General features: G+C 42.8%; 2 protein-coding genes across 2 annotated transcripts in view; both read left to right on the top strand.

Moving 5' to 3' along the window:
* Nucleotides 1-25,268, top strand: part of ZNF699 (zinc finger protein 699) — a 415,566-nt gene that overhangs the window by 322,890 nt on the left and 67,408 nt on the right. The window lies entirely within an intron of this gene.
* On the top strand, nt 10,206-11,144 carry LOC123932399 (olfactory receptor 7G3-like). Its single transcript, XM_045990534.1, has one exon. It carries the CDS (start codon nt 10,206-10,208, stop codon nt 11,142-11,144), a length of 939 nt encoding a protein of 312 aa, XP_045846490.1.

The following is a 25,268-nucleotide window of genomic DNA, read 5'->3' as shown; positions in this document are numbered from 1 at the left end:
GACAAGGAAGCACTCGAGTTGATTGTAGAAAATTAAACTGATATTTCATGATTTACCATAAAAACAAGTTTTGCCATGAGTTTTTAAATGAATAAATCAAGGGCACTTGGGTGGTTCAGTTTGTTAAGCATTGACTATTGATCTCAGCTCAGTCTCGATCTCAGCTCAGGTCTGATCTCAGGTTTGCAAGTTCAAGCCATGAGTTGGGCATGGAACCTACTTTAAAAATGTTTAAAAATGAGTACATCATTTATTTTACAAATTATTCACTCTTAATTATAAGTGAAATGTATCATTTTTAATTAATTGAGTAAATGATGAAATCAAAGTCAAATGTATTATTAACACAACTTTAGTGGGTAGAAGAAATTTCCTGTCAAGTATAAATAACTTTCTACCATATGTATATATATATATATAAAACTTAACAAGCATTTGTAATTTCAGTGGTATAATCCAATAGCCTTTGGAACCATAACTACAAGACTTCAAATATTATACAGGGAAATTTCTTCATCCTTTTTAGTAAATAGTCTTAGAGAGCAAAAATTCACAATAGCAAGCTTCAAAAAACCTATGACATGAATTCATATTTTTAGGCTATGAACAGAGTACATTTCTTAATAAATTTAGAAATTCTTTGAGACAAAATGTATCAAAACACTAATTGAACAGGATCTCTTATACCACAAGACTCAAAGAAAATTATGTGCATTTTTTTCCAAATTTGAATCAACTGTTGTGTAATATTCGTTAGACTGTGGGCAATTGTTCAGTTGAAACTTCTATGTTAAAAATATCCTTTTTAGTCTTTTCCTGATATCTTCCTAACAAAGTTTTGATAACTGAAAAAGTATGTTTTATCATCCATCTAAAAAATCTTTGTCTTAATTTTGTGTGTAAGGTTCTGACCAATACACGTAGCTGACCAAAGTTATAAGAACAAATCTGGGGAAAAAAAGGCTTTAAAACACCTGTTGGTTATACACCCATGTTCACAGAAGTTTATCCACATAGACAATAGCTGGAAGCAACTGAAGTATCCACTCTCAGATTCGTAGGAGAACAAAATGTGGTGTAAACATACACGGAATATTATTCACCCTAAAAAGGGAAGAAGTTCTGGTACACACTACGACATGGATGAACATTGAAGACATTGTTCTAAGTGAAACAGGGCACTCCTGAAAGGACAGAAACTATATCACTCTACTTATGGGAAGTTCCTAGGGGAGTCAGATTCACAGAGACAGAGAGGAGATGGCGGCATCCAGGGGTGGGGCAGGGAGTGGGGGTGTGGTCATCGTCTCATGGGGACAGAGTCTCAGCTTGGAAAGATGAGAAAGTTCTGGAGATGGATGGAGGGGATGGTTGCACAACAAAGTAAATGTACCTAATGCCCCTGAGCTGTGTACAAAGAGTAGTTAAAATGGTAATTTTATATATTTTTTATTAATATATAATTATTAATATATATTATATTTATTATAAATGCTATATATAATGTAGTGTGTGCAAAATAATATGGAAAATAATAGAGCGATTTGGTGAAGTGGTGGGGAATTCCCAGTGCAATATGTATGATATACCATATAATACACATACACACACTTATATATAATATACAATGATATGTTTTATATATATATAAGAAGCTGTCTGACTTCTAAAATTGATGCATGTTCATTTAAAAAAGATATTTATGGGTTGCCTGCGTGGCTCAGTGGATTGAGCCTCTGCCTTAGGCTCAGGTCATAATCTCAGGGTCCTGGGATCGAGCCCAGCGTCAGGCTTTCTGCTCAGCAGAGAGGCTGCTTCCCCTTCTCTCTGCCTGCCTCTCTGCCTACATGTGATCTCTCTCTCTCTCTCCCTCTCTCAAATAAATAAATAAAATCTTAAAAAAAATAAATATATATATATTTATTTATTTCAGAGACAGAGAGCAGAGAGAGAGAATCTCAAGCAGACTCCCCAGTGAGTGACAAGCCAGGATGTGGGGCTTGATCTCAGGACCCTGAGATCACGACCTGAGCCAAAATCAACAGTTAGACTCTTAACTGACTGAGCCACCCAGGCGTAAAAATGAAAATAGTTCATTTTACTATTAATTACCTACACGTGTTGTCCCGTTACAAAAATTAGTTGGTATCAACAGCATCTTGTTATTATTAAGGGATGCAATCAAAATTATCCTTGAAATCTAAGAAGAATGTCTAGGAATAACATCTAGGAATAATGATTCTATTGCTTAAGAGGGCATGTGTGAACTAAGGATGTGTCCTAGAAATCTTTCAAGTGAATGTCTTAGTTAAAACATAGCAGATAGGATAAACAAATCATAGGTTTATACAGCTTGATGAAATGTTCTCTGGTGGTCATACTTGCATACTGCCAACCAGATTGAGCTCTGGAACATTACCAGCACCCCAGAAATATGCATTACTCCCCAAAGATCATCGTTATTCTGACATCCATCCCAGAGATTTGCTTTGTCCATTTTGGGCCTTTCTATAAATGAGATCGTCCTAGAAAAAACATTTAAAAGAATGATTCCAGGACACCTGGGTGCCTTAGGGTGTAGACACAGCAGAAAATTCACCTCTCTGTTCCTTGAGAGGGGGTGGGGAGTCTCCAGAAACAATCAAAACAGCAATTTATTTAATGAGAAGGGAGGGAATTCAGCCCCAAAGAATCCTCCTGTGCCCTTCACCTCAGGCTCACCTCTCCTTCCTCAGAAGGAAATGCCCTTGGGCCAGGCCAGGTGTCATTCTGGCCCTGGGCCCCCATGCTTAGTGGTCCCTGCTTCTCTGCCCTTATTTGTCTTCCACTGGGAGAAGCTAATATAATAGAGCCCAAATCTTCAGCGGTTCCATTGTGCTGCCCCAGCATTGCTCAGAAACTGCAGTGGCAAAGAGGTAAGACGGGGGCGGAAGATTTCACTCGCATGCTTTACTGGCACATAGGTAGAGATGCGGAGAGGAAAAGCCCACCTAGATCAAGAAAAAGTCCCTGGCTCTGGACAGGGCTGTCTGAGCCCCACTGAGACTTAGGTCCTTAACTCATCTCCAGCTCTGCTCTCCTTTCCCTGCCTCTTAGTTCTCGGTCTCCCCCTCGGTCTCTACCCACTTGAGCATCCCTCCCTTTTATTTGCTAGAGGGAAATTTACACATGTACGAATTGTCTCCCTTGTGCCTAACACGGAGCTAGGTACTGCATATAAGGAGGAAACTACAATGTGTTGCTTCCCTGAGAAGATGAAATCCTCAGGATCAAATCCATGCAGACACAGTGGCAGCTTGCTCAATGTGTGGCCGGTGTCTAGAAGGCACAGAGGAGGTGCAAAGAGAGAGTGGTCAGCACTGCCTGGGGAGTGTCAATGAAGATTTCAGGACAGAGCATGGGAGGAGAGATAGGACTTTTCCAGGGGAATAGGCAGGAAGAAGACTCCAGGGGGAGGTAAATGCAAAGGTCCAGAGCTACGAAATTGCATAGGATGTACCTAGAATTGTAAGAACTGTCGAGTATCTGATGTCAAAGCCTTATTTTCCGATAGATAAAAATGTGACTCTCATACAAATATATGGTGAGTATATGTCAAAGACTTATTTATTAATGAGGGAGCCAAGAGAGTAAAGCTAGTTTGCAGAGCATTTGAACAGGGATTTATACAGGTAGGAAAGGAATAAATGAGTTTTCGAAGTTGGATGCAGAAATACAGGAAAATAAAACTGTAGCTTTGGGGGCAGCTGGGTGACTCAGTTAAGCATCTGTCTTCAGCTTAGGTCATGAGTTCAGAGTCCTGGGATCAAGCCCCGCATTGAGCTCTCTGCTCAGCTTCTCCCTCTACCTCCACCTCTTCCCCTGCTCATGTTCTTTCTTTCTCTCAAAGAAATAAATAATTTTTTAAAAGGGTTCATAAAAAGGGGATAGGGCATTGCCATATGTATGATGTGAGGCCCTGGCACCTCGTTTAAATTCTTAAAAATTGGGACACCTGGGTGGCTCAGTCCATTAAGTGTCTGACTTTGACTCAGGTCATGATCCAGGGGTCCTGGGATCAGAGCCCCATATTGGGCTCCTTTGTAAACAGGGAGTCTGTTTCTCCCTCTCCTTCTGCCCCTGCCACTGACTCGTGTGCTCATGCTCTCTCTCTCTTTCTTTCTCTCTCTCTCTTTCTCTCTCAAATAAATAAATAAAATCTTTAAAAAAAATTTTTTTTAAAACCCTGTAGCTTTAGGCGTTATCTTCTCTACCAGATATAGATTCATTGTCCCAGAGGGCAATGAACAATAATCTCTGGGGTAATCTTCTTAGCTGAACAGAAACATTTTGCATCTCTACTAGACAAAAATCACTTGAAGTTTATTAATCTCCTCTGTGTTAGCACTGATGCCACACAGTCCAAGTCTCAAGCAAATGAAGGGATATTCCCTCCGAAAATGGGAGAATTAGGGGTGCCTGGGTAGCTCAGTGGGTTAAGCCTCTGCCTTCGGCTCAGGTCATGATCTAAGGGTCCTGGGATAGAGCCCCGCATCAGCAGGGAGCCTGCTTCCCCCTCTCTGCCTGACTACTTGTGATATCTCTCTCTGTCAAATAAATAAACAAAATCTTTTTTAAAAATGGGAGAATTAAGTTGGCCCATTCTGCAATACTTCAAGGTAGTGTTCAAAAGAAATGTAGCCATCCTTTTGAGTAATTTAAAAGTTTTGGGTAATTACCTCCTTAATACAAATGATGGATCAGAAGACAGAAGGGGATTGGTGGAATCCGTGTTGAGGCCAGAGCAAGAAGACAGGGGCCAAACCATGAAGGGAGTGGAGTTTGGACCTTCCCCTGGAAGAATACTGAGCCGCTGAAAGACTTTTAAAAGATGTGCACAATGATGAGGTGGGAACCATCCTGACCTCTCCTGCGTAATGGGCAAGGAGGGTGCCAGTCCACGTGTGACCCATATGAGAAGCTATAAGGGCCTGAATTGAAGCCCCATTGGTGAGTGAAGGTGTTTAGTGAAAGTTTTTGTTGCCATTTTGATACCAAAGACAGCCAGATTCTCCCTAAACACCCATCTTCAGGATAAGTTTTGCATCAAATCCATCCTTACCCATTCCTGACTCCTCATGTCCTACCACATGGAAGGTCTCAGATGCTCCTACTGGCAAAGTTCCTCTCATTTGTCTTCCTACTATCCGTGGAGTCCCAAAGCAATCAAATTTGCATTTGTTGTCTAGGCTAATTATATTCTTCTCACATCTGAAGAATCGGCCCTAAATCGGATCTTTCATTCTGCATGCCTGCCACACGCACACCCCACCACCACCACCACAACCGAGAGCACATACTCAGAATCAAAGCAAGGATCTCCAGCACTTTGCTGGAGTCATCAACACGTCCGCCTTCCATCAGTGGCCTGCAGACGGTGAACGTTACTCCCAGTTCACCATGCAGACGGTGAACGTTACTCCCAGTTCACCATCAGACTCATTAATCTTGCAGCCCAGTGGAGAGGTTTTAGTTCTGTGGGCTGTTACCTTTTAGTTGCAATCATCAGATACAATCCATACGCTTCAGTGATGGGAAATATTTGGTCAGTTCTGAGTATATGTGTGTGTGAGGGTATTTCTGTCCATGAGCTGGACTCGGACCCCTAGACACGGTGAAGAAGATTGCCCTTTCTGATGTGCATGGGCCTCATCGGAGCTACTGCAGGCAGATAGAGAACAAAAAGGCTGAGTAAGAGATCATTCCGTCTGCCTGACTGCCTTCAGGCTGGCTTTCCCCCTTGCAAAACTCAAGCCTGCCAGGCTTTTCAGACCGGAAACCATGCCAGCAGCTTTGGTTCTCAGGCCTTCAGGCTCCACCTGTAAACACCAATTGCAGATCTGTTGGTTCTGTGTTTCTGGAGAATCCTTATTTTATAACATCTTCCCCTTGTTTCATCTCTGGATTTTTGTTTCTTTTACTCCTGCTTTCCCTTTTCTTCCCTCTTCCAAACTCCATTCCCTCTCTCCACCTGGCATAATGGCACATGCTATCTTTTATTCAGGGATTACTGTGTTCCTGACCTGCCCAGGGGAACAGGGAGAAGAAGGGGCCATCCTGAAATCTGCTCAAATACATGAATATATTTCTCCATAATTTTTTATAATCACAAAGTAATATATGCTCATTATGGAAAATTAAGAAGACATAGAAAAGAGGGGGGAAAAAAGAAAATAGGCACCTATCCTCTTACCTCTCAGGAAAAGCAAGGTGGACACTCTGGTGAGTTTCTTTCCATTACAGTTCACCTCTGGATGGCCACTGTTCTATGGGAACGTCTCTTTAGTCTTCCCATTTCATTCTGTTCTTTCTATGTTCCACTCTACCATGGACACTTTTTTATGTTGGTTAAGGTTTCCTAACTATCCTATTTAGGTTTTGGAAATATGCACTATTATAAACATTATATCTGACAGTAATACTTCCAACATACTTCCAATACTTCTAACTTGGCAACACCTGGCAAATATTCTACTCCAACAGCAGAACTCCGATGCCAATATTCTAAATAATGTGATCAAACAGGAGACTCTGCAGTGATTCTGGAGAACCATAAACAGCAATGCTATCAACAATCTCATACCTACTCTTTTTTTGGCCGATATAAACTTTTCGTTTTTTCTTACTGCTTTTATTTTTTTATTTTGTAGTTCTTTTGTAGTTTTGAGTTTTTCTTAAATCCCCATTAACATACAGTGTAATATTAGTTTCAGATGTAGAATTTAGTGGTTCATCATTTACATACAACACTCAGTGCTCATCACGAGTGCCCTCCATAAGGCCCATTACCCATTTAGCCCATCCCCCACCCTCCTCAGTTTGTTCTCCTTAGTTAAGACTCTGTTTCATGGTTTGCTTCTCTCTTTTCTTCCTCCCCATGTTCATCTGTTTTGTTTCTTAAATTCCACATATGAGTGAAATCATACGGTATTTGTTTCTCGGGCTTTCAACTTGGCGTAATATACTGTATCTCTATCCACGCTGTTGCAAATGGCAAGATTTCATTCTTTTTATGGCTGAGGAATATCACAGTGTATGTATACACCATCTTCCTTAACCATTCATCAGCCAATGGACATTTGGGCTCTTTCCATAGTTTGGCTCTAGTTGATAATGCTGCTATAATCATCAGGGGGCATGTGTCCCTTTGCATCAGTATTTTTGTATCCTTTGGGTAAATACCCAGTGTTGCAACTGCTGGGTCATAGGGTAGCTCTATTTTTAACTTTCTGAGGGACCTCCATAACGTTTTCTACATTGGCTGCTCCAGTTTGCATTCCCACCAACAGTATAAGAGGGTCTCCTTTCTCCACATTCTTGCCAGCACCTGGTGTTTCCTGTGTTGTTGATTTTAGTCATTCTGACAGGTGTGAGGTGGTATCTCATTGCAGTTTTGACTTGTATTTCCCTGATCATGAGTGACATTGAGTATCTTTTCATGTGTCTGTTGGCCATCTGGATGTCTTCTTTGGAAAAATATCTATTTATGTCTTCTGCCCATTTTTTAACTGGGGTGTTTCTTGGGTGTTGAGGGTAATAAGTTCTTATTGTTTTTAAAAGTTTTCTAATATAATAAACTGCACTTTTATATTTTCTTATAATTTTTCTCTCTCTCAGACTTTAATTTGCTTTTTAATACCCTTTGGTATTATTATTTTTTGCATGTGTGATGATTTAAAAAAATTTTTTTAATTTTGTAATTTTTTAATTTTTTAAATTTCTTTTCAGTGTACCAGAATTCATTGTTTATGCACCACACCCAGTGCTCCATGCAATATGTGCCCTCCATAATACCCACCTACCAGGCTCACCCAACTTCCCACCACACCCCAAAACCCTCAGGTTGTTTTACAGAGTCCATAGTCTCTCATGGTTCATCTCCCCCTCTGGTTTCCCCCAACTCCCTTCTCCTATCTCCCCATGATCTCCGTGTTATTTCTTATGCTCCACAAATAAGTGAAACCACATGATAATTGATTCTCTCTGCTTGACTTGTTTCACTCAGCATAATCTCTTCCAGTCCCATCCACGTTGATACTAAAGTTGGGTATTCATCCTTTCTGATGGAGGCATAATACTCCATCCTGTATATGGACCACATCTTCCTTATCCATTCATCCGTTGAAGGGCATCTTGGTTCTTTCCACAGTTTGGTGACTGTGGCCATTGCTGCTATGAACATTGGGGTACAGATGGTCCTTCTTTTCACTACATCTGTATCTTTGGGGAAAAAATACCCAGTAGTGCAATTTCAGGGTCATAGGGTATAATTTTTTTAAAAATATTTTATTTCTTTACCTGAGAGAGAGAACATGAGTGGCGTGAGGATGAGGGGCAGAGGGAGAAGCAGATTCCCCACTGAGCCCCGTTTCGGGGCTCAATCCTGGCACCCCAGGATCACAACCTGAGCTGCAGGTAGATGCCCCACTGACTGAGTTACCCAGGCACCCTGTCATTTGGTATTATTGAAAAAACCATAATTTATCATATATACTTTAAACAACTGATCTAATTCTTTGTAATCTTTCACTATGCTGCTTAGGAACTTTGTATACATTTTTTTGAATGTACATAAAATTGAAGACAACTACCTCTGAGTCTAGAAACTCCCGCCTGTCACAGCAACCTAGTATCCAAACATAAACTAAGGCTTCTTACCTTTTTTTTCTTTTTTTTAAACAGGTAAAATAAAAGGTAGGGCCTGCATTCCCTTTATAGTCAGTTGAAAAACCTTCCTGATAAATGGTGTCTCTTCCTGGTAAGAGGATTTTATGATACGGAATTATCTTTACTACACCCTGAAAATTTCTTCTGTCACTCACTCAATCAAAATATACAGAGAGTGGGGCGCCCGGGTGGCTCAGTGGGTTGGGGTCTCTGCCTTCAGCTCAGGTCATGATCCCGGAGTCCTGGGATCGAGCCCTGCATCGGGCTCTCTGCTCCGCGGGGAGCCTGCTTCCTCCTCTCTCTCTGTCTGCCTCTCTGCCTACTTGGGATCTCTGTCTGTCAAATAAATAAATAAAAATCTAAAAAAAAAGAAAATATACAGAGAGCACCAGGTACTGTGTTAAGTGCTTGGGATATGAAATGAAAATGAGATAGAAAAGGCAGAGTTGTCCTAACCTAAAGAAATGGAAGGAACAACAATATGAACTTGCAGGGTATAATTAGAATGTATGGTTCGAGGGTGGGGAGGGTGTCTGATGTAGTCTGTGGAATTGAAGCATATTAGGGTACCTTGATCATTAGGATGGTGGTAGAGGGACAAGTTAGGACAGCAATGGAGGAATTATTGCAATAATGAAAGAACTATCTATAAATTCTTTGCATAGCATCCTTATCTGAACCAAACAGCGCAGAGAATGTGCTGTTCCTAGATATTAATAAGATACCAGGCACACACTGGTTTTAGTGGCATGAGAGCAAAAAATATTACTAAATTCTGCAAGTCCCGATGATCTCCTTCTTCTCTGTTTCCCTGAATTTGAAGAGACCACAGACACAAGGCAGAGTGGAGATGCTCATGAGGCTAGTGGTCCTCTCACAGGAATTATACAGCAGAGTTGGAACACCCATGCATGGGGGATGATGCAGAGGAGACCCCCACATGGTGTGGGACATTCATTTTTTTATTTTGTTTTGCTTTGTTTTGTTTAATTTTAAAAGATTTTATTTCTTTATTTGAAAGGGAGAATGAGCAGGTAAAGTGTCAGGCAGAGGGAGAAGCAGGCTGGGCTGAGCAGGGAGCCTACCCTCTGCCCCTGATGCAGGGCACAATCCCAGGACCCTGAGATCATGAACTGAGCTGAAGGCAGATGCTTAACCGACTAAGCCACCCAGGAGCCCCTTACTTTATTTTTTTAAGATTTTATTTTTAAGCAATCTCCACACTCAATGTGGGGCTCGAACTCATAACCCCAAGATCAAGTGACCCGTGCTCTGCCAACTAAGCCTACTGGGTGCCCTGGGACATTCATTTTAAAGAGGTGGTCCTGGTAGTAGTGATAAAAACAGGAAGGGGAGGGTGTTGCTGAAGAGATTTTGGTCAACTAAAGAAATCACAACTCTTATGTAAGACACAAGACCTCATGAGTTTGAAATATAATGGCACATTCTTTTGTCATTGTTTTAACATTGCCTCTTTCCAGGCAATTTCCATAAGTCATATGGAAGCTGGGAACCAAACAGTGGTTTTGAAATTCATCCTTCTGGGACTTTCAGAAGACATGGACTTGCAGCCCCTCCTCTTTGGGTTGTTCCTATCCATGTTCCTGGTCACCGTGCTTGGGAACCTTCTCATCATACTGGCCATCAACTCTGACTCCAACCTCCACACACCCATGTACTTCTTCCTCTCCAACCTATCTGTCACTGACATAGGTTTCACTTCCACCACTGTCCTCAAGATGCTAGTGAACATCCAGACACAGAGCAATACCATCACATATGAAGGTTGTCTTATCCAGATGTATTTTTTCATGATTTTTGCTGGACTAGATAATTTGCTACTGACGGTGATGGCCTATGATCGCTTTGTGGCCATCTGTCATCCCCTGCGCTATACAGTCATTATGAACCCTCGCCTTTGTGGTCTCCTGCTTTTACTTTCTTGGTTAATCTGCCTGACATATTCTTTGTTGCAAAGCTTGATGTTTTTGAGGGTGTCCTTCTGCAAAGAGATAGAAATCCCCCACTTCTTCTGTGAACATACTCAGATCCTCAAGCTTGCCTGCTCTGACACCCTTGCCAATGACATCCTGCTGTATTTTGTAACTGGCCTGCTGGGTGTTATTCCCCTGACTGTGATCCTTCTTTCTTACTATAGAATTATTTCCTGCATAATGGACATTTCGTCAGTTGCAGGGAAGTATAAAGCCTTTTCCACCTGTGGGTCTCACCTCTTGGTTGTCTCCTTGTTTTATGGGGTAGGCCTTGGAGTCTACCTCACTTCTGGAACAACTCATCCCTCCAGAAAGGGCTCAATAGCCTCAGTGATGTACACGGTGGTCACCCCCATGCTAAACCCCTTCATCTACAGTCTGAGGAACAGGGACATGAAAAGGGCTCTCAGGAGACTTTTCAGGAGAGGAGTTTACTCTCAGTGAGATAACCAAAGCTAAGGACAGACAACAGAGATCCAAAGTGCTGATAGCTGATGTTCCTGAGTATGTAATCTGAAGAAAAAACATAAATACTATTCATAATTTACTAGAAGAAAAACATCCCCTAAACTGAAGACAAGCTGGAAGCAGCACACCAAAAGTCTTATCATTCATGCAAGAAAAAGAATGGTCAACCAATAACTCAACTTCTCATGAAAATATGCTATTTCCAGGACACAGACTCCTGTAAGCACGCATCAGGGGAGGAGAAAGCAAATTGAGGAGTGCTTTACTATAGAATTATTTCCTGCATAATGGACATTTCGTCAGTTGCAGGGAAGTATAAAGCCTTTTCCACCTGTGGGTCTCACCTCTTGGTTGTCTCCTTGTTTTATGGGGTAGGCCTTGTTATGGTGTTACGAGTGACAAGCATTTCACATTACTGATTCAACTTTACCCCTCTCAGTTATATTCTGGCTTTTAGCAACGGGAATGCTGGACTATGGGTCTCCCTGGTCTCAGTGTGGAAACCGTTATCTATCCGGGCAGTCTCATACTGATCTCCCTCACTCCATAAAATTTTGCATACTGAATCTTGCTTTCGTGGTGGCCACTGACCTATACTTGGGATGTTAATAAGAAGCTTCTTTAAGAAACTCATTGTGGTGTCTATTTTAAGGGAAAGAAAATCCTGGCCTTTGTTGATCCATGTAAGAAGCAATCTACTTATCTACTTGCCATCTTCCTCACCTGGTACATGCTTTGCCAAGTCTTCACATGCCTGACTCCTTCTCATAATCAGGCTTCAAATCAAAACTGTCAACTCTTCAGAGGCCTACGCTGACCACCAGTTTCCTACCAGTCCAGATTTCATGGCACTTGCCATATTTTGAAGGGCAGCAGAGCAGTGACCAAGAGGACTCTGGGTTCAAATCTGCCATTATTCACAATGGTGTGATCTTATACAAGTTACGTCTCTGCGCCTCTATGTCCTTATCTGTAATAAGGATGACAATACATTTCCTGAAGAGTTCTGGTGGGGATTAAATGTTACACTTAAGAGTGCTTGGAACAGTGTCTGGTATAAGCACTCAGTACGTGTCAGCCATCATGATCCATGAAGGCCACCAAAGTCTACATTGGCTATAAAAATGTGCAGAGATTGTGAACAGTCTCCATCCCTTTAACCCTATTAACTACAATAGCTTATACTGCCATGGAGCAAGGGGGACAGCACAGGGGAAGGATCTCCACTACCAGCAGGACAGGTTGGGAAAAACCGGCTGGAGAGGATTGAACAGGCTGTGGTGAATTAGATGGAGCTGAGCGCCTCTCCAGAGCTGACTCAGAGCACCAACGGAGCCACTTCGGGGAGGGACCCTGTTCAAAGCTGAGCTCTCCGAACAGCCCCAGGAGCACATGCTGGAGGCCAGATCTGCACAGACCAGGAGAGGACTTTCCTGAACCTAGAGTTTAAGGATTAGACCAGGAAATGGCCCCAGATAGAGACTCCCCACAACAGGGAACTGAGAGGGCAAATCATCCCTTTTACTGGTTGAGCCAGATTGGGTAGAATGGGTAGAGTCTTCTGAACTGAGAGCAAAAAATGTCTTACATTGATTTGAGGACCATTGAACCCTCTTGGTGATCACTAGATTTGGCCTCAGGCAGATTCCAATGTCTGAATCCTAACTTCACCATTTACTAAGATATTTACTATCCCTAAGCAGCCTCAAATTCTTCGTCTGTAAATAACTGTTGGGGTGATTACAGAAAACTAGTGTTAATTGTCTTACATAGAGATCCTCACAAAGTAGCGGGCACCATAATTATGAACACCATTCATTTGAGTCCCCACCTACTGCCAAAAAGGTAGATCTATTGGCAGGATCCTGTATCCTGGAAAACTATGCCGAGATGCACTCTTCCCAGCAGGTGCCTGAGGGTATGATACAAACTGACTGTCTCAAACAGTCACTTTTTGATTTTATTTTTTTATAATTTTTTATTTTTTTTATTAACATATAATGTACTATTAGGCCCAGGGGTACAGGTCTGTGAATCACCAGGTTTACACACTTCACAGCACTCACCATAGCACATACCCTCCCCAACGTCCCTAACCCTACCACCCTCTCCCTGGCAACCCTCAGAAGCAAAATCACTTTATTCAGTGCAATAAGGTCTTAGCTTCCAACCTTTCCATGAAACTCCTTCCCTGGTGACCTGGGCAGAATTAGATGAAGCCAAGAGGACAGGACCATCCTAATGAGCCTGGAACACTATCTGATAGTCTTCTGTCTCCCAGTTAGTGCCTAGTACGGAAATTATTACTCTCCCACAGAGTTTTTCAACCTGGGGACTGTTGACATTTGGGTCTAGATGGGTCCTTGTGGTGGAGGCTGTCCCATGTGTTGTAGGATGTTTCGCAGCATCTGTGGCCTCTGTACACTAGATGCTAGTGGCGTCCTCCCCAACCCTAGTCATACAGATAAGAAATGTCTCCAGACTCTGCTAAATGTGCCCATGAGCAAAATCACTCCTGGACGAGAACCACCTGGTCTGCCATCAAACAAAGGAGTCAAGGAAAGGAAAAATGCAAGAAGTATGAAGCAAGGGGGAAGATCCTAGTTTTCCTAAGTCCCAGAATAGAATGAATCCAGGATACTGGCCCCTAGTCAAGAGTCTTTGCATGCCGGAGGCCACAGGAACGGAAGCACCAGTGCACATTCGTTGAGTAAACAGATGAACACTTTCAGCGGTCTCAAAACCCCAGCGGAAAAGAAACTTGTCTGTTATTATCTGCTTGAACGCCAGTACCAAGTGTGTGGAACATCCTGAGAAAATACTTGTTAGATTGACGTTTTGTGCTCACAGTATGCCTGGCCATCAGTCCAGGCACCTACATGTGTTAACTCAGTTCATCTTCACAACCGCCTCAAGGAAGCAGATGCTACCATTATCTCCACTTTGCAAAGTGGGGAGCATCGGCACGGACTGCTGATTCACAGTAATCTCTGTAACTATATTATCTGAAAATGTCCTCTGCTGATCTCAGAGGTGAGACATTCCTATGAATTCTGGCTCCAAGTGGATTCCTTTGGGGAAAGACATCTCTCCACCTGCTGACCTCCTTTCTTGGAGGAGCTCTGTCCTCCTTAGGTCTGAGGCAGGAAGTAATTCCTAATAGCCTATAAGGCGCACTTTCTCCCACCAGTGGAAGGACTAAGAGGTTCTTTTGGACAGAGTTGGCTGAGTCTCTATGGCCTTGTCTCAAGGATGTGGAACCTCACCCTTTTGTCCCATCTAGTGGGGAAACCCAACTCCATGAAGGACTGTTGCCTAAACTTACCATAAGTCCCACTGTAAACCACTGGAGACACAGCCAGTAAAAGAAAACACATAGGATCAAAGGCCACTGTCATCCAATGGAGTCATACTTCTCTACCGGAAAGGGACTTCTATTAACCAATCAGATAGGATGCCATCCATAGACAACACCTATCATTTCCAATGCCCAGAAAAGAGACATATAATAAAGGTTCAAATGTCTCTAAAAACACAAAGCAATGGAGGGACTCAGGCAGAACCTAGCTGGAAAGTGTGGCTTTCACTTGCCCACATTAAGACGTCAAGGCACAGAAACATGAAGCCAGTGATTAGAGCTTGCAGGATTTACTCTGCCCCAGTAGTACACAAAAGCTAAGGGAACTAGCCAGATTTATAATTTTTGAGGCCCTTCAGATAAAAGCTGCTTATTACCAGGGTCTTAGCAGCTGTACAAAGACTTTCAGTCTCCTAAAAGAATGTGTTTTGGCCTCCTGAGGTGACCAGCTTCTCACTGGTGAGCCGAATTTTCTCCCATTTCAGTGTACTTTGTTTCCATGCCTGTACGCCACATGTAACTCTAAGGCACCTCAGACAAGTGCCTGCTCAGATCTCTCTGCATGTTCCACCAGAGAGCATGAGAACCTCCACCGTGAGCTCTGGACACACAGGCAAAAACGTACCAACTTGTTTGGTAAGCGAAAACTTAAATTGTTTTAAGTGTGTGCAATTCATTAGATGTCAGTTATAGCTCTATAAAGCTGTTCTCTCATTTGGACTTTTTAAAAGATTTTATTTATTTGGGAGAGCGAGAGAGTGAAGGAGAGAATGAGCAAGGCGGAGAGGTAGACTCCCCGTTGAGCAAGGAGCCCGGCCTCAGGACTCGACCCCCGAGCCCTGGGATCATGACCCAAGCTGAAGGCAGACGTTTAACTGACTAAGCGACCCAGGTGTCCTCTCATTTGGCCCTGTGGGGACTCCAGAAATGGCCACCATTTCTTTCCTTTGCTGGACCCACACCCCTTCTGTGAGGCTGGTTACCTTCACTCTGGACCCAGCCATGTGACTGCACTGGTCCATGGGGTGCAGGCAAAGAGGACACAAACAGGGACTTGACCGAAAAGTTGCACAGGGGGGCCCTTGATCTTCTGGAATGCTCTGGCAGGGCAGGTACAGGCCTTATCTGGACTGTAGGAGGAGGAGCTCTTAAGTGAAGGTGCTGGCCAAAATGGCAGCCCATGGCAGACACGAGGGAGCCTTGCCAAGCACAGCACAAACTGTCAAGCAACAATAAACCGTATGGTGGTAGTTTTAAGCCACCGTTTTGGATAGTTTATTATGCAGCAAATATAAATACATTGTCCTAAAGGGCCCAGGTTACCTTTCTAAATAGCAAATTTCCTCAAATAGCACTGGATTTCCACCAACTTCCAATTAACATTTGAGACTGATAAATAAAATGTTGACAAATGGGGGGAGGAGGGAGCCTGGGTGGCTCAGTGGGTTAAAGCCTCTGCCTTCGGCTCAGGTCATGATCTCAGGTCCTAGTCAAGCCCCACATTGGGCTCGCTGCTCAGCAGGGAGCCTGCTTCCCCCACTCTCTCTGCCTCCTTCTCTGCCTATGATCTCTGTCAATAAATAAATAAAATCTTTAAAAAAAAGTGTTGATAGATGGGATACCTCAGTGGCTCAGTTTTATTTATTTATTTATTTATTTATTTATTTGACAGAGAAAGATCACAAGCAGGCAGAGAGAGAGGAGGAAGCAGGCTCCCCGCTGAGCAGAGAGCCCGATGCGGGACTCGATCCCAGGACCCTGAGACCACGACCCGAGCCGAAGGCAGCGGCCCAACCCACTGAGCCACCCAGGCGCAGTGGCTGCCTTTGGCCCAGGTCCTGATCCCAGGGTCCTGGGATCAAGTCCTCCCCTGCTCAGTAGGGAGCCTTCTTCTCCCTGCTTGTGCTCTGACAAATAAGTAAAATCTTAAGAAAATGTTGATGCATATGTTGTGTATTATATAATCTATCCTATGTTGCCCCTTCAGCTTTATCTACTATTTTTCCCCCATTTTATTTTTTCAGCGTAACAGTATTCATTCTTTTTGCACAACACCCAGTGCTCCATGCAAAACGTGCCCTCCCTATTACCCACCACCTGTTCCCCCAGCCTCCCACCCCTGACCCTTCAAAACCCTCAGGTTGTTTTTCAGAGTCCATAGTCTCTTATGGTTTGCCTCCCCTTCCAAATTTTTTTTTTTAATAAACATATAATGTATTTTTATCCCCAGGGGTACAGGTCTGTGAATCGCCAGGTTTACACACTTCACAGCACTCACGATAGCACTTACCATCCCCAATGTCCATAGCCCCCTCCCCCTCTCCCAATCCCACCTCCCCCCAGCAACCCCCAGTTTGTTTTGTGAGATTAAGAGTCATTTATGGTTTGTCTCCCTCCCAATCCCATCTTGTTTCATTTATTCTTCTCCTATCCCCCTATCCCCCCATGTTGCTTCTCCATGTCCTCATATCAGGGAGATCATATGATAGTTGTCTTTCTCCGATTGACTTATTTCACTAAGCATGATACGCTCTAGTTCCATCCATGTCATCGCAAATGGCATGATTTCATTTCTTTTGATGGCTGCATAGTATTCCATTGTGTATATATACCACATCTTCTTTATCCATTCATCTGTTGATGGACATCTAGGTTCTTTCCATAGTCTGGCTATTGTAGACATTGCTGCTATAAACATTCGGGTACACGTGCCCCTTCGGATCAGTACGTTTGTATCTTTAGGGTAAATACCCAGTAGTGCAATTGCTGGGTCATAGGGTAGTTCTATTTTCAACATTTTGAGGAACCTCCATGCTGTTTTCCAGAGTGGTTGCACCAGCTTGCATTCCCACCAACAGTGGAGGAGGGTTCCCCTTTCTCCACATCCTCTCCAGCATCTGTCATTTCCTGACTTGTTAATTTTAGCCATTCTGACTGCTGTGAGGTGATATCTCATTGTGGTTTTGATTTGTATTTCCCTGGTGCCAAGTGACCTGGAGCACTTTTTCATGTGTCTGTTGGCCATCTGGATGTCTTCTTTGCAGAAATGTCTGTTCATGTCCTCTGCCCATTTCTTGATTGGATTGTTTGTTCTTTGGGTGTTGAGTTTGCTAAGTTCCTTATAGATTTTGGATACTAGCCCTTTATCTGATATGTCGTTTGCAAATATCTTCTCCCATTCTGTCAGTTGTCTTTTGGTTTTGTTAACTGTTTCCTTTGCTGTGCAAAAGCTTTTGATCTTGATGAAATCCCAATAGTTCATTTTTGCCCTTGCTTCCCTTGCCTTTGCCGTTGTTCCTAGGAAGATGTTGCTACGGCTGAGGTCAAAGAGGTTGCTGCCTGCATTCTCCTCAAGGATTTTGATGGAGTCCTTTCTCACATTGAGGTCCTTCATCCATTTGGAGTCTATTTTCGTGTGTGGTGTAAGGAAGTGGTCCAATTTCATTTTTCTGCATGTGGCTGTCCAATTTTCCCAGCATTGGGAAAATTTTCTCCATTGGACATTCTTTCCTGCTTTGTCGAAGATTAGTTGACCATAGAGTTGAGGGTCGATTTCTGGGCTCTCTATTCTGTTCCACTGATCTATGTGTCTGTTTTTGTGCCAGTACCATGCTGTCTTGATGATGACAGCTTTGTAATAGAGCTTGAAGTCCGGAATTGTGATGCCACCAACTTTGGCTTTGTTCTTCAATATTCCTTTGGCTATTCGAGGTCTTTTCTGCTTCCATATAAATTTGAGGATTATTTGTTCCATTTCGTTGAAAAAAATGGATGGTATTTTGATAGGGATTGCATTAAATGTGTAGATTGCTTTAGGTAGCATAGACATTTTCACAATATTTATTCTTCCAATCCAGGAGCATGGAACATTTTTCCATTTTTTGGTGTCTTCCTCAATTTCTTTCATGAGTACTTTATAATTTTCTGTGTATAGATTCTTAGTCTCTTTGGTTAGGTTTATTCCTAGGTATCTTATAGTTTTGGGTACAATTGTAAATGGGATTGACTCCTTAATTTCTCTTTCTTCAGTCTTGTTGTTGGTGTACAGAAATGCAACTGATTTCTGTGCATTGATTTTATATCCTGACACTTTACTGAATTCCTGTACAAGTTCTAGCAGTTTTGGAGTGGAGTCTTTTGGGTTTTCCACATATAGTATCATATCATCTGCGAAGAGTGCTAGTTTGACTTCTTCTTTACCAATTTGGATGCCTTTAATTTCATTTTGTTGTCTGATTGCTGAGGCTAGGACTTCTAATACTATGTTGAATAGCAGTGGTGATAATGGACATCCCTGCCGTGTTCCTGACCTTAATGGAAAAGCTTTCAGTTTTTCTCCATTGAGAATGATATTTGCGGTGGGTTTTTCATAGATGGCTTTGATAATATTGAGGTATGTGCCCTCTATCCCTACACTTTGAAGAGTTTTGATCAGGAAGGGATGCTGTACTTTGTCAAATGCTTTTTCAGCATCTATTGAGAGTATCATATGGTTCTTGTTCTTTCTTTTATTGTGTTCTATCACATTGATTGATTTGCGGATGTTGAACCAACCCTGCAGCCCTGGAATAAATCCCACTTGATCGTGGTGAATAATCCTTTTAATGTACTGTTGAATCCTATTGGCTAGTATTTTGGTGAGAATTTTTGCGTCTGTGTTCATCAAGGATATTGGTCTGTAGTTCTCTTTTTTGGTGGGATCCTTGTCTGGTTTTGGGATCAAGGTGATGCTGGCCTCATAAAATGAGTTTGGAAGTTTTCCTTCCGTTTCTATTTTTTCGAACAGTTTCAGGAGAATAGGAATTAGTTCTTCTTTAAATGTTTGGTAGAATTCCCCTGGGAAGCCGTCTGGCCCTGGGCTTTTGTTTGTTTGGAGATTTTTGATGACTGTTTCAATCTCCTTACTGGTTATGGGCCTGTTAAGGTTTTCTATTTCTTCCTGGTTCAGTTGTGGTAGTTTATATGTCTCTAAGAATGCATCCATTTCTTCCAGATTGTCAAATTTGTTGGCGTAGAGTTGCTCATAGTATGTTCTTATAATTGTCTGTATTTCTTTGGTGTTAGTTGTGATCTCTCCTCTTTCATTCATGATTTTATTTATTTGGGTCCTTTCTCTTTTCTTTTTGATGAGTCTGGCCAGGGGTTTATCAATCTTATTGATTCTTTCAAAGAACCAGCTCCTAGTTTCATTGATTTTTTCTATTTTTTTTTTGTTTCTATTTCATTGATTTCTGCTCTGATCTTTATGATTTCTCTTCTCCTGCTGGGTTTAGGGTTTCTTTCTTGTTCTTTCTCCAGCTCCTTTACGTGTAGGGTTAGGTTGTGTACTTGAGACCTTTCTTGTTTCTTGAGAAAGGCTTGTACCACTATATATTTTCCTCTCAGGACTGCCTTTGCTGTGTCCCACAGATTTTGAACTGTTGTGTTTTCATTATCATTTGTTTCCATGAATTTTTTCAATTCTTCTTTAATTTCCTGGTTAACCCATTCATTCTTTAGAAGGATGCTGTTTAGTCTCCATGTATTTGGGTTCTTTCCAGCTTTCCTCTTGTGATTGAGTTCTAGCTTCAGAGCATTGTGGTCTGAAAATATGCAGGGAATAATCCTAATCTTTTGATACCGGTTGAGACCTGATTTGTGACCCAGGATGTGATCTATTCTGGAGAAGGTTCCATGTGCACTAGAGAAGAATGTGTATTCTGTTGCTTTGGGATGAAATGTTCTGAATATATCTGTGATGTCCATCTGGTCCAGTGTGTCATTTAAGGCCTTTATTTCCTTGTTGATCTTTGGCTTGGATGATCTGTCCATTTCAGTAAGGGGAGTGTTAAAGTCCCCTACTATTATTGTATTATTATTGATGTGTTTCTTTGATTTTGTTATTAATTGGTTGATATAGTTGGCTGCTCCCACGTTAGGGGCATAGATATTTAAAATTGTTAGATCTTCTTGTTGGACAGACCCTTTGAGTAGGATATAGTGTCCTTCCTCATCTCTTATTATAGTCTTTGGCTTGAAATCTAATTGATCTGATATAAGGATTGCCACCCCAGCTTTCTTTTGATGCCCATTAGCATGGTAAATTGTTTTCCACCCCCTCACTTTAAATCTGGAGGTGTCTTCGCGTCTAAAATGAGTTTCTTGTAGGCAACATACTGATGGGTTTTGTTTTTTTATCCATTCTGATACCCTGTGTCTTTTGATTGGGGCATTTAGCCCATTAACATTCAGGGTAACTATTGAGAGATATGAATTTAGTGCCATTATTAGCCTGTAAGGTGACTGTTACTGTATATTGTCTCTGTACCTTTCTGATCTACTACTTTTAGGCTCTCTCTTTGCTTAGAGGACCCCTTTCAATATTTCCTGTAGAGCTGGTTTGGTGTTTGCAAATTCTTTCAGTTTTTGTTTGTCCTGGAAGCTTTTGATCTCTCCTTCTATTTTCAATGATAGCCTAGCTGGATAGAGTATTCTTGGCTGCATGTTTTTCTCGTTTAGTGCTCTGAATATATCATGCCAGCTCTTTCTGGCCTGCCAGGTCTCTGTGGATAAGTCTGCCGCCAATCTAATATTTTTACCATTGTATGTTACAGACTTCTTTTCTCGGGCTGCTTTCAGGATTTTCTCTTTGTCACTAAGACTTGTAAATTTTACTATTAGGTGACGGGGTGTGGACCTATTCTTGTTGACTTTGAGGGGGGTTCTCTGCATCTCCTGGATTTTGATGCTTGTTCCCTTTGCCATATTAGGGAAATTCTCTCCAATGATTCTCTCCAATAGACCTTCTGCTCCCCTCTCTGTTTCTTCTTCTTCTGGAATCCCAATTATTCTAATGTTGTTTCGTCTTATGGTGTCACTTATCTCTCGAATTCTCCCCTCATGGTCCAGTAGCTGTTTGTCCCTCTTTTGCTCGGCTTCCTTATTCTCTGTCATTTGGTCTTCTATATCACTAATTCTTTCTTCTGCCTCATTTATCCTAGCAGTGAGAGCCTCCACTTTTTATTTCACCTCATTAATAGCTTTTTTTATTTCAACTTGGTTAGATTTTAGTTCTTTAATTTCTCCAGAAAGGGCTTTAATATCTCCAGAGAGGGTTTCTCTAATATCTTCCATGCCTTTTTCGAGCCCGGCTAGGATGTTCAGAATCGTCATTCCGAACTCTTGATCTGACATATTACCAATGTCTGTGTTGATTAGGTCCCTAGCCTTCGGTACTGTCTCTTGTTCTTTTGTTTGTGGTGATTTTTTCTGCCTTGTCATTTTGTCCAGATAAGAGGGTAAGAAGGAGCAAATAAACTACTAAAAGGGTGGCAAAGACCCCAGAAAAATGCGCTGTAACCAAATCAGAAGAGACCCCTAATTGTGGGGGGGAGAAAGGGGATAAAAACAGGTTCTGAAAAAAAAAAAGAAAAAAAAAAGGAAAAAAAAAGAAAAAAATTTAAAAAATAAAACAAATAAAAAAAATATAAAAAAGAAAGAAAAAATATATATATATTTAGATGAACTAGTCAAAAAATGTTAAAAAAGAAAAGGGTAAAAGTTTTAAAAAATTTAGCAGAAGAAGAAAAAAGAAAAAAGAAAAAAAATTGAAAAAAGAAAAAAAAATTGAAGTAGCTGCAAGACTAAAGAATCATGGGGAGAAAGCCATGAGTTCCGTGCTTTGCTTTCTCCTCCTCTGGAATTGCTCTGCTGTCTTAGGAATTGAACCTGCTTTCTCCTTGATAGATGAACTTCGTCCTGCCTGGATATTTTGTTGATCTTCTGGGGGAGGGGCCTGTTGTAGTGACTCTCAAGTGTCTTTGCCCAAGGCGGGATTGCACCGCCCTTACCGGCGGCCGGACTAAGTAATCGGCTCGGGTTCGCTTTTGGGAGCTTCTGTTCCCTGAACGCTTTCCGTAGAGTTCCGGAGGACGGGAATGAAAATAGCGGCCTCCCAGTCTCCGGCCCGGAGGAGCCGAGAGCCTGGGGCCCCACTCCTCAGTGCGCCCCCAGAGGACAGCACCCAATCACTCCCGTATCCCCAGCCTCTAGCCGCGCTCCGAGCTCACCCAGCCCGTGACCAGTTCAAGGTAACCCCGAGCTGAGAGTTCAGTCCTCGGCTCTGTCTCTGCAGCCGGCTTCTCCGTTCTAATACCTGCGAGCTCTCCGACACTCTTACACCCCCGATCCTTCTGTGACCCTGCGGGGCCTGGGGCCACGCTGACCCCGCGTGGGCTTCACCCTGGTTTAGCCTCTGGAGCAATGTCCCTCAGTGGAACAGACTTTTAAAAGTCCTGATTTTGTGCTCCGTTCCTCCGCCGCTTGCCGGGAGCCGGCCCCTCCCCCCGCGGTCTATCTTCCCGTCGTTTTAGATTCACTTCTCCGCCAGTCCTACCTTTCAGAAAGTGGTTGATTTTCTGTTTCTAGAGTTGCTGTTCTTCTTCTCTTCGCTCTCCCGTTGGATTTGTAGGTGTTTGCAATGTTTAGATAAGCTATCGAGCTGATCTCCTGCTACCTGATGTAGTCTCAGGCTGCTACTTCTCCGCCATCTTGACTCCTCCCCCCCTTTATCTACTATTTCAGAGAACCTGTTACCTGTCAAAGAATGTGACTTTTGTGCCTTTGCGCCCAAGACTGGTATGTTTCTCCAATTCTGATCATGAACAGTATACGTAAACCATCTAGCTTGCATCAGCCCTATCTGGCTTTCGTTGATTGCCAATACACCCTCCTCAGGACTTCCCGAATGGAGTAACTGCCTACACTACTGGACTCCCATGTCTCTCCTTCTAGACCGCTATTCCCTCGAAGACGGTACCTGGTCTTACTGCCTCTCTTCTCGAAGTTAAATTCAGCGAAAGGCACTTCAGTGATACTCACTGGCTCCCTAGAGGGTGACCTGACTGGACTGGAGTTCCCAAAACAGGAGAGGGTAGAGCTGTTTCCTGGTGGAAAGAACCAAAGGACAGAAGGCTAGAGGAAGACGAGAAGACTGGGCAAGCGTGTAATTAGCAGGTCCCTCCAGAGAGATCATGTGCGAGATGATGTTTGTCCTGACGACCGCAGGGCCGTGCAATGAGATTCAAGAGTTCCAGGCCACTGAGGTGTCGCTGGGGATTGAGTTTTCCTTCTCCTCCTGTAATTGATGTGATTGCGGGACTGCACGGACCGTGTAGCTGTGCTGGATTCCCAAGGCTCCTAATTACACAGCCCCATTTTCATCAATGCAGAGGAAGTGCTCTCCTCCTGCTGGGCCTGGCCTCTAGGGTACACCTTTCTCCTTCCCCCAGCCTCAGCAAATGCCAATGACTGCTCTTCACTAACGAGCCTGGGAAAACTTTCACCGGGGCCTTTGGGACGTTGAGCACCGCTGCTCACAGACATCCAAGTGCCGCCACTGCCCACACAATCGCCTGCGTGGAGGCCCTGCACGTGGAAAGGGAGGGTGCAGGGATTCCAGGAAGGTGAATGGAGGACACAAACCCATGACCATGCTCCCCTCTTCGCCATGCACCGTCAGCCAAACGGATCCACCGCAGTGTAAGCACCTGACAAATAAATGGTTTGTTTCCAGCAAGTACGCACTCTTCTCAGCTGTGTCTTCGGTAGGCAAATGACAACCTCACAGTGGTGTGTGGAGGACAGCAGGTTTATCTGGTATTCAAATCTGCCGCTTCTTCGATAAAGTAGAGAAACTCTTTTTAAAACAATTACGACAAATATTAAATCAAAACAATTGTCAAAGGCCCAAGGCTGGAACTTGTCTTTAGGAAGTGTGTTTATTTATTTTATTCTCAAGGAATAATTGGTAGGCTTAAAAAAAAAATCAGCTTTTATCCTAAACTCGGAAAAGTAGCAATGGGCTAAAAAAACAAACCAAAAAAAAAGGAACCCCTGTTGCTTATAACTGAAGAATGAAAAGGATCTTCTTGGGCTCCTGTATGAAGAGGACTAGTTAAAAAAGTTGCTAGTCTTAGCCCAGATTTAAGGAATCTCTAGAACCCAAAGGAAACAGGGACACCAGAGGAAACTCTGGCCTCTCACACAATAGCTACAGCACCCCATAAACACAGGCTAACCTCTAGCCAGAAAAACTAAAACACACTGAGGGGCTATTACTGCTGATCCTCTTACCTACCACATCATGTCAAACTTAAAAATAAAAAACAACAAAAAACCAAAAACTCCAAGGCATGTTAAAGGCAAAGTACAGTCTAACATGAGATAAGCAAGCATTGAAACCAGATTCAGTTATAGCAGATTTTGGAACGGTCAGACCAGGAATCTAAAATAACTATAGTTAACATGCTACGTGTTTTGTTTTGTTTTTAAGATTTTATGTATTTGACACAAAGAGAAAGATCGCAAGTAGGCAGAGAGGCAGGCAAAGAGAGAGGGGGAAGCAGGTTCCCCAATGAGCAGAGAGCCCGATGCGGGACTCAATCCCAGGACCCTGAGACCATGACCTGAGCCGAAGGCAGAGGCTTAACCCACTGAGTCACCCAGGCACCCCCATGCTTCGTGTTCTAATGGAAAAAGCAAACGTGCAAGAAAAAATGAGTAACATAAGCTGAGAAATGAAAACTCTTAAGAATCAAAAGGAGGGGCGCTTGGTTGGCTCAGTGGGTTAAAGCCTCTGCCTTCGGTTCAGGTCATGATCCCAGGGTCCTGGGATCGAGCCCCACATCGGGCTCTCTGCTCCGCAGGGAGCCTGCTTCCTCCTCTCTCTCTGCCTGCCTCTCTGCCTAGTTGTGATTTCTCTC

The sequence above is a fragment of the Meles meles genome, chromosome 20 (genome assembly GCF_922984935.1).
Source record: "Meles meles chromosome 20, mMelMel3.1 paternal haplotype, whole genome shotgun sequence".
NCBI classification, from domain to species: Eukaryota; Metazoa; Chordata; class Mammalia; order Carnivora; family Mustelidae; genus Meles; species Meles meles.
Note: the sequence above shows the minus strand (reverse complement) of the source record. Positions and strands in the feature narration are given on the sequence as shown.

Excerpts from the sequence above, each read along its gene's own strand:
- LOC123932399 (XM_045990534.1), top strand. The coding sequence starts at position 10,206 with ATGGAAGCTGGGAACCAAACAGTGGTTTTGAAATTCATCCTTCTGGGA.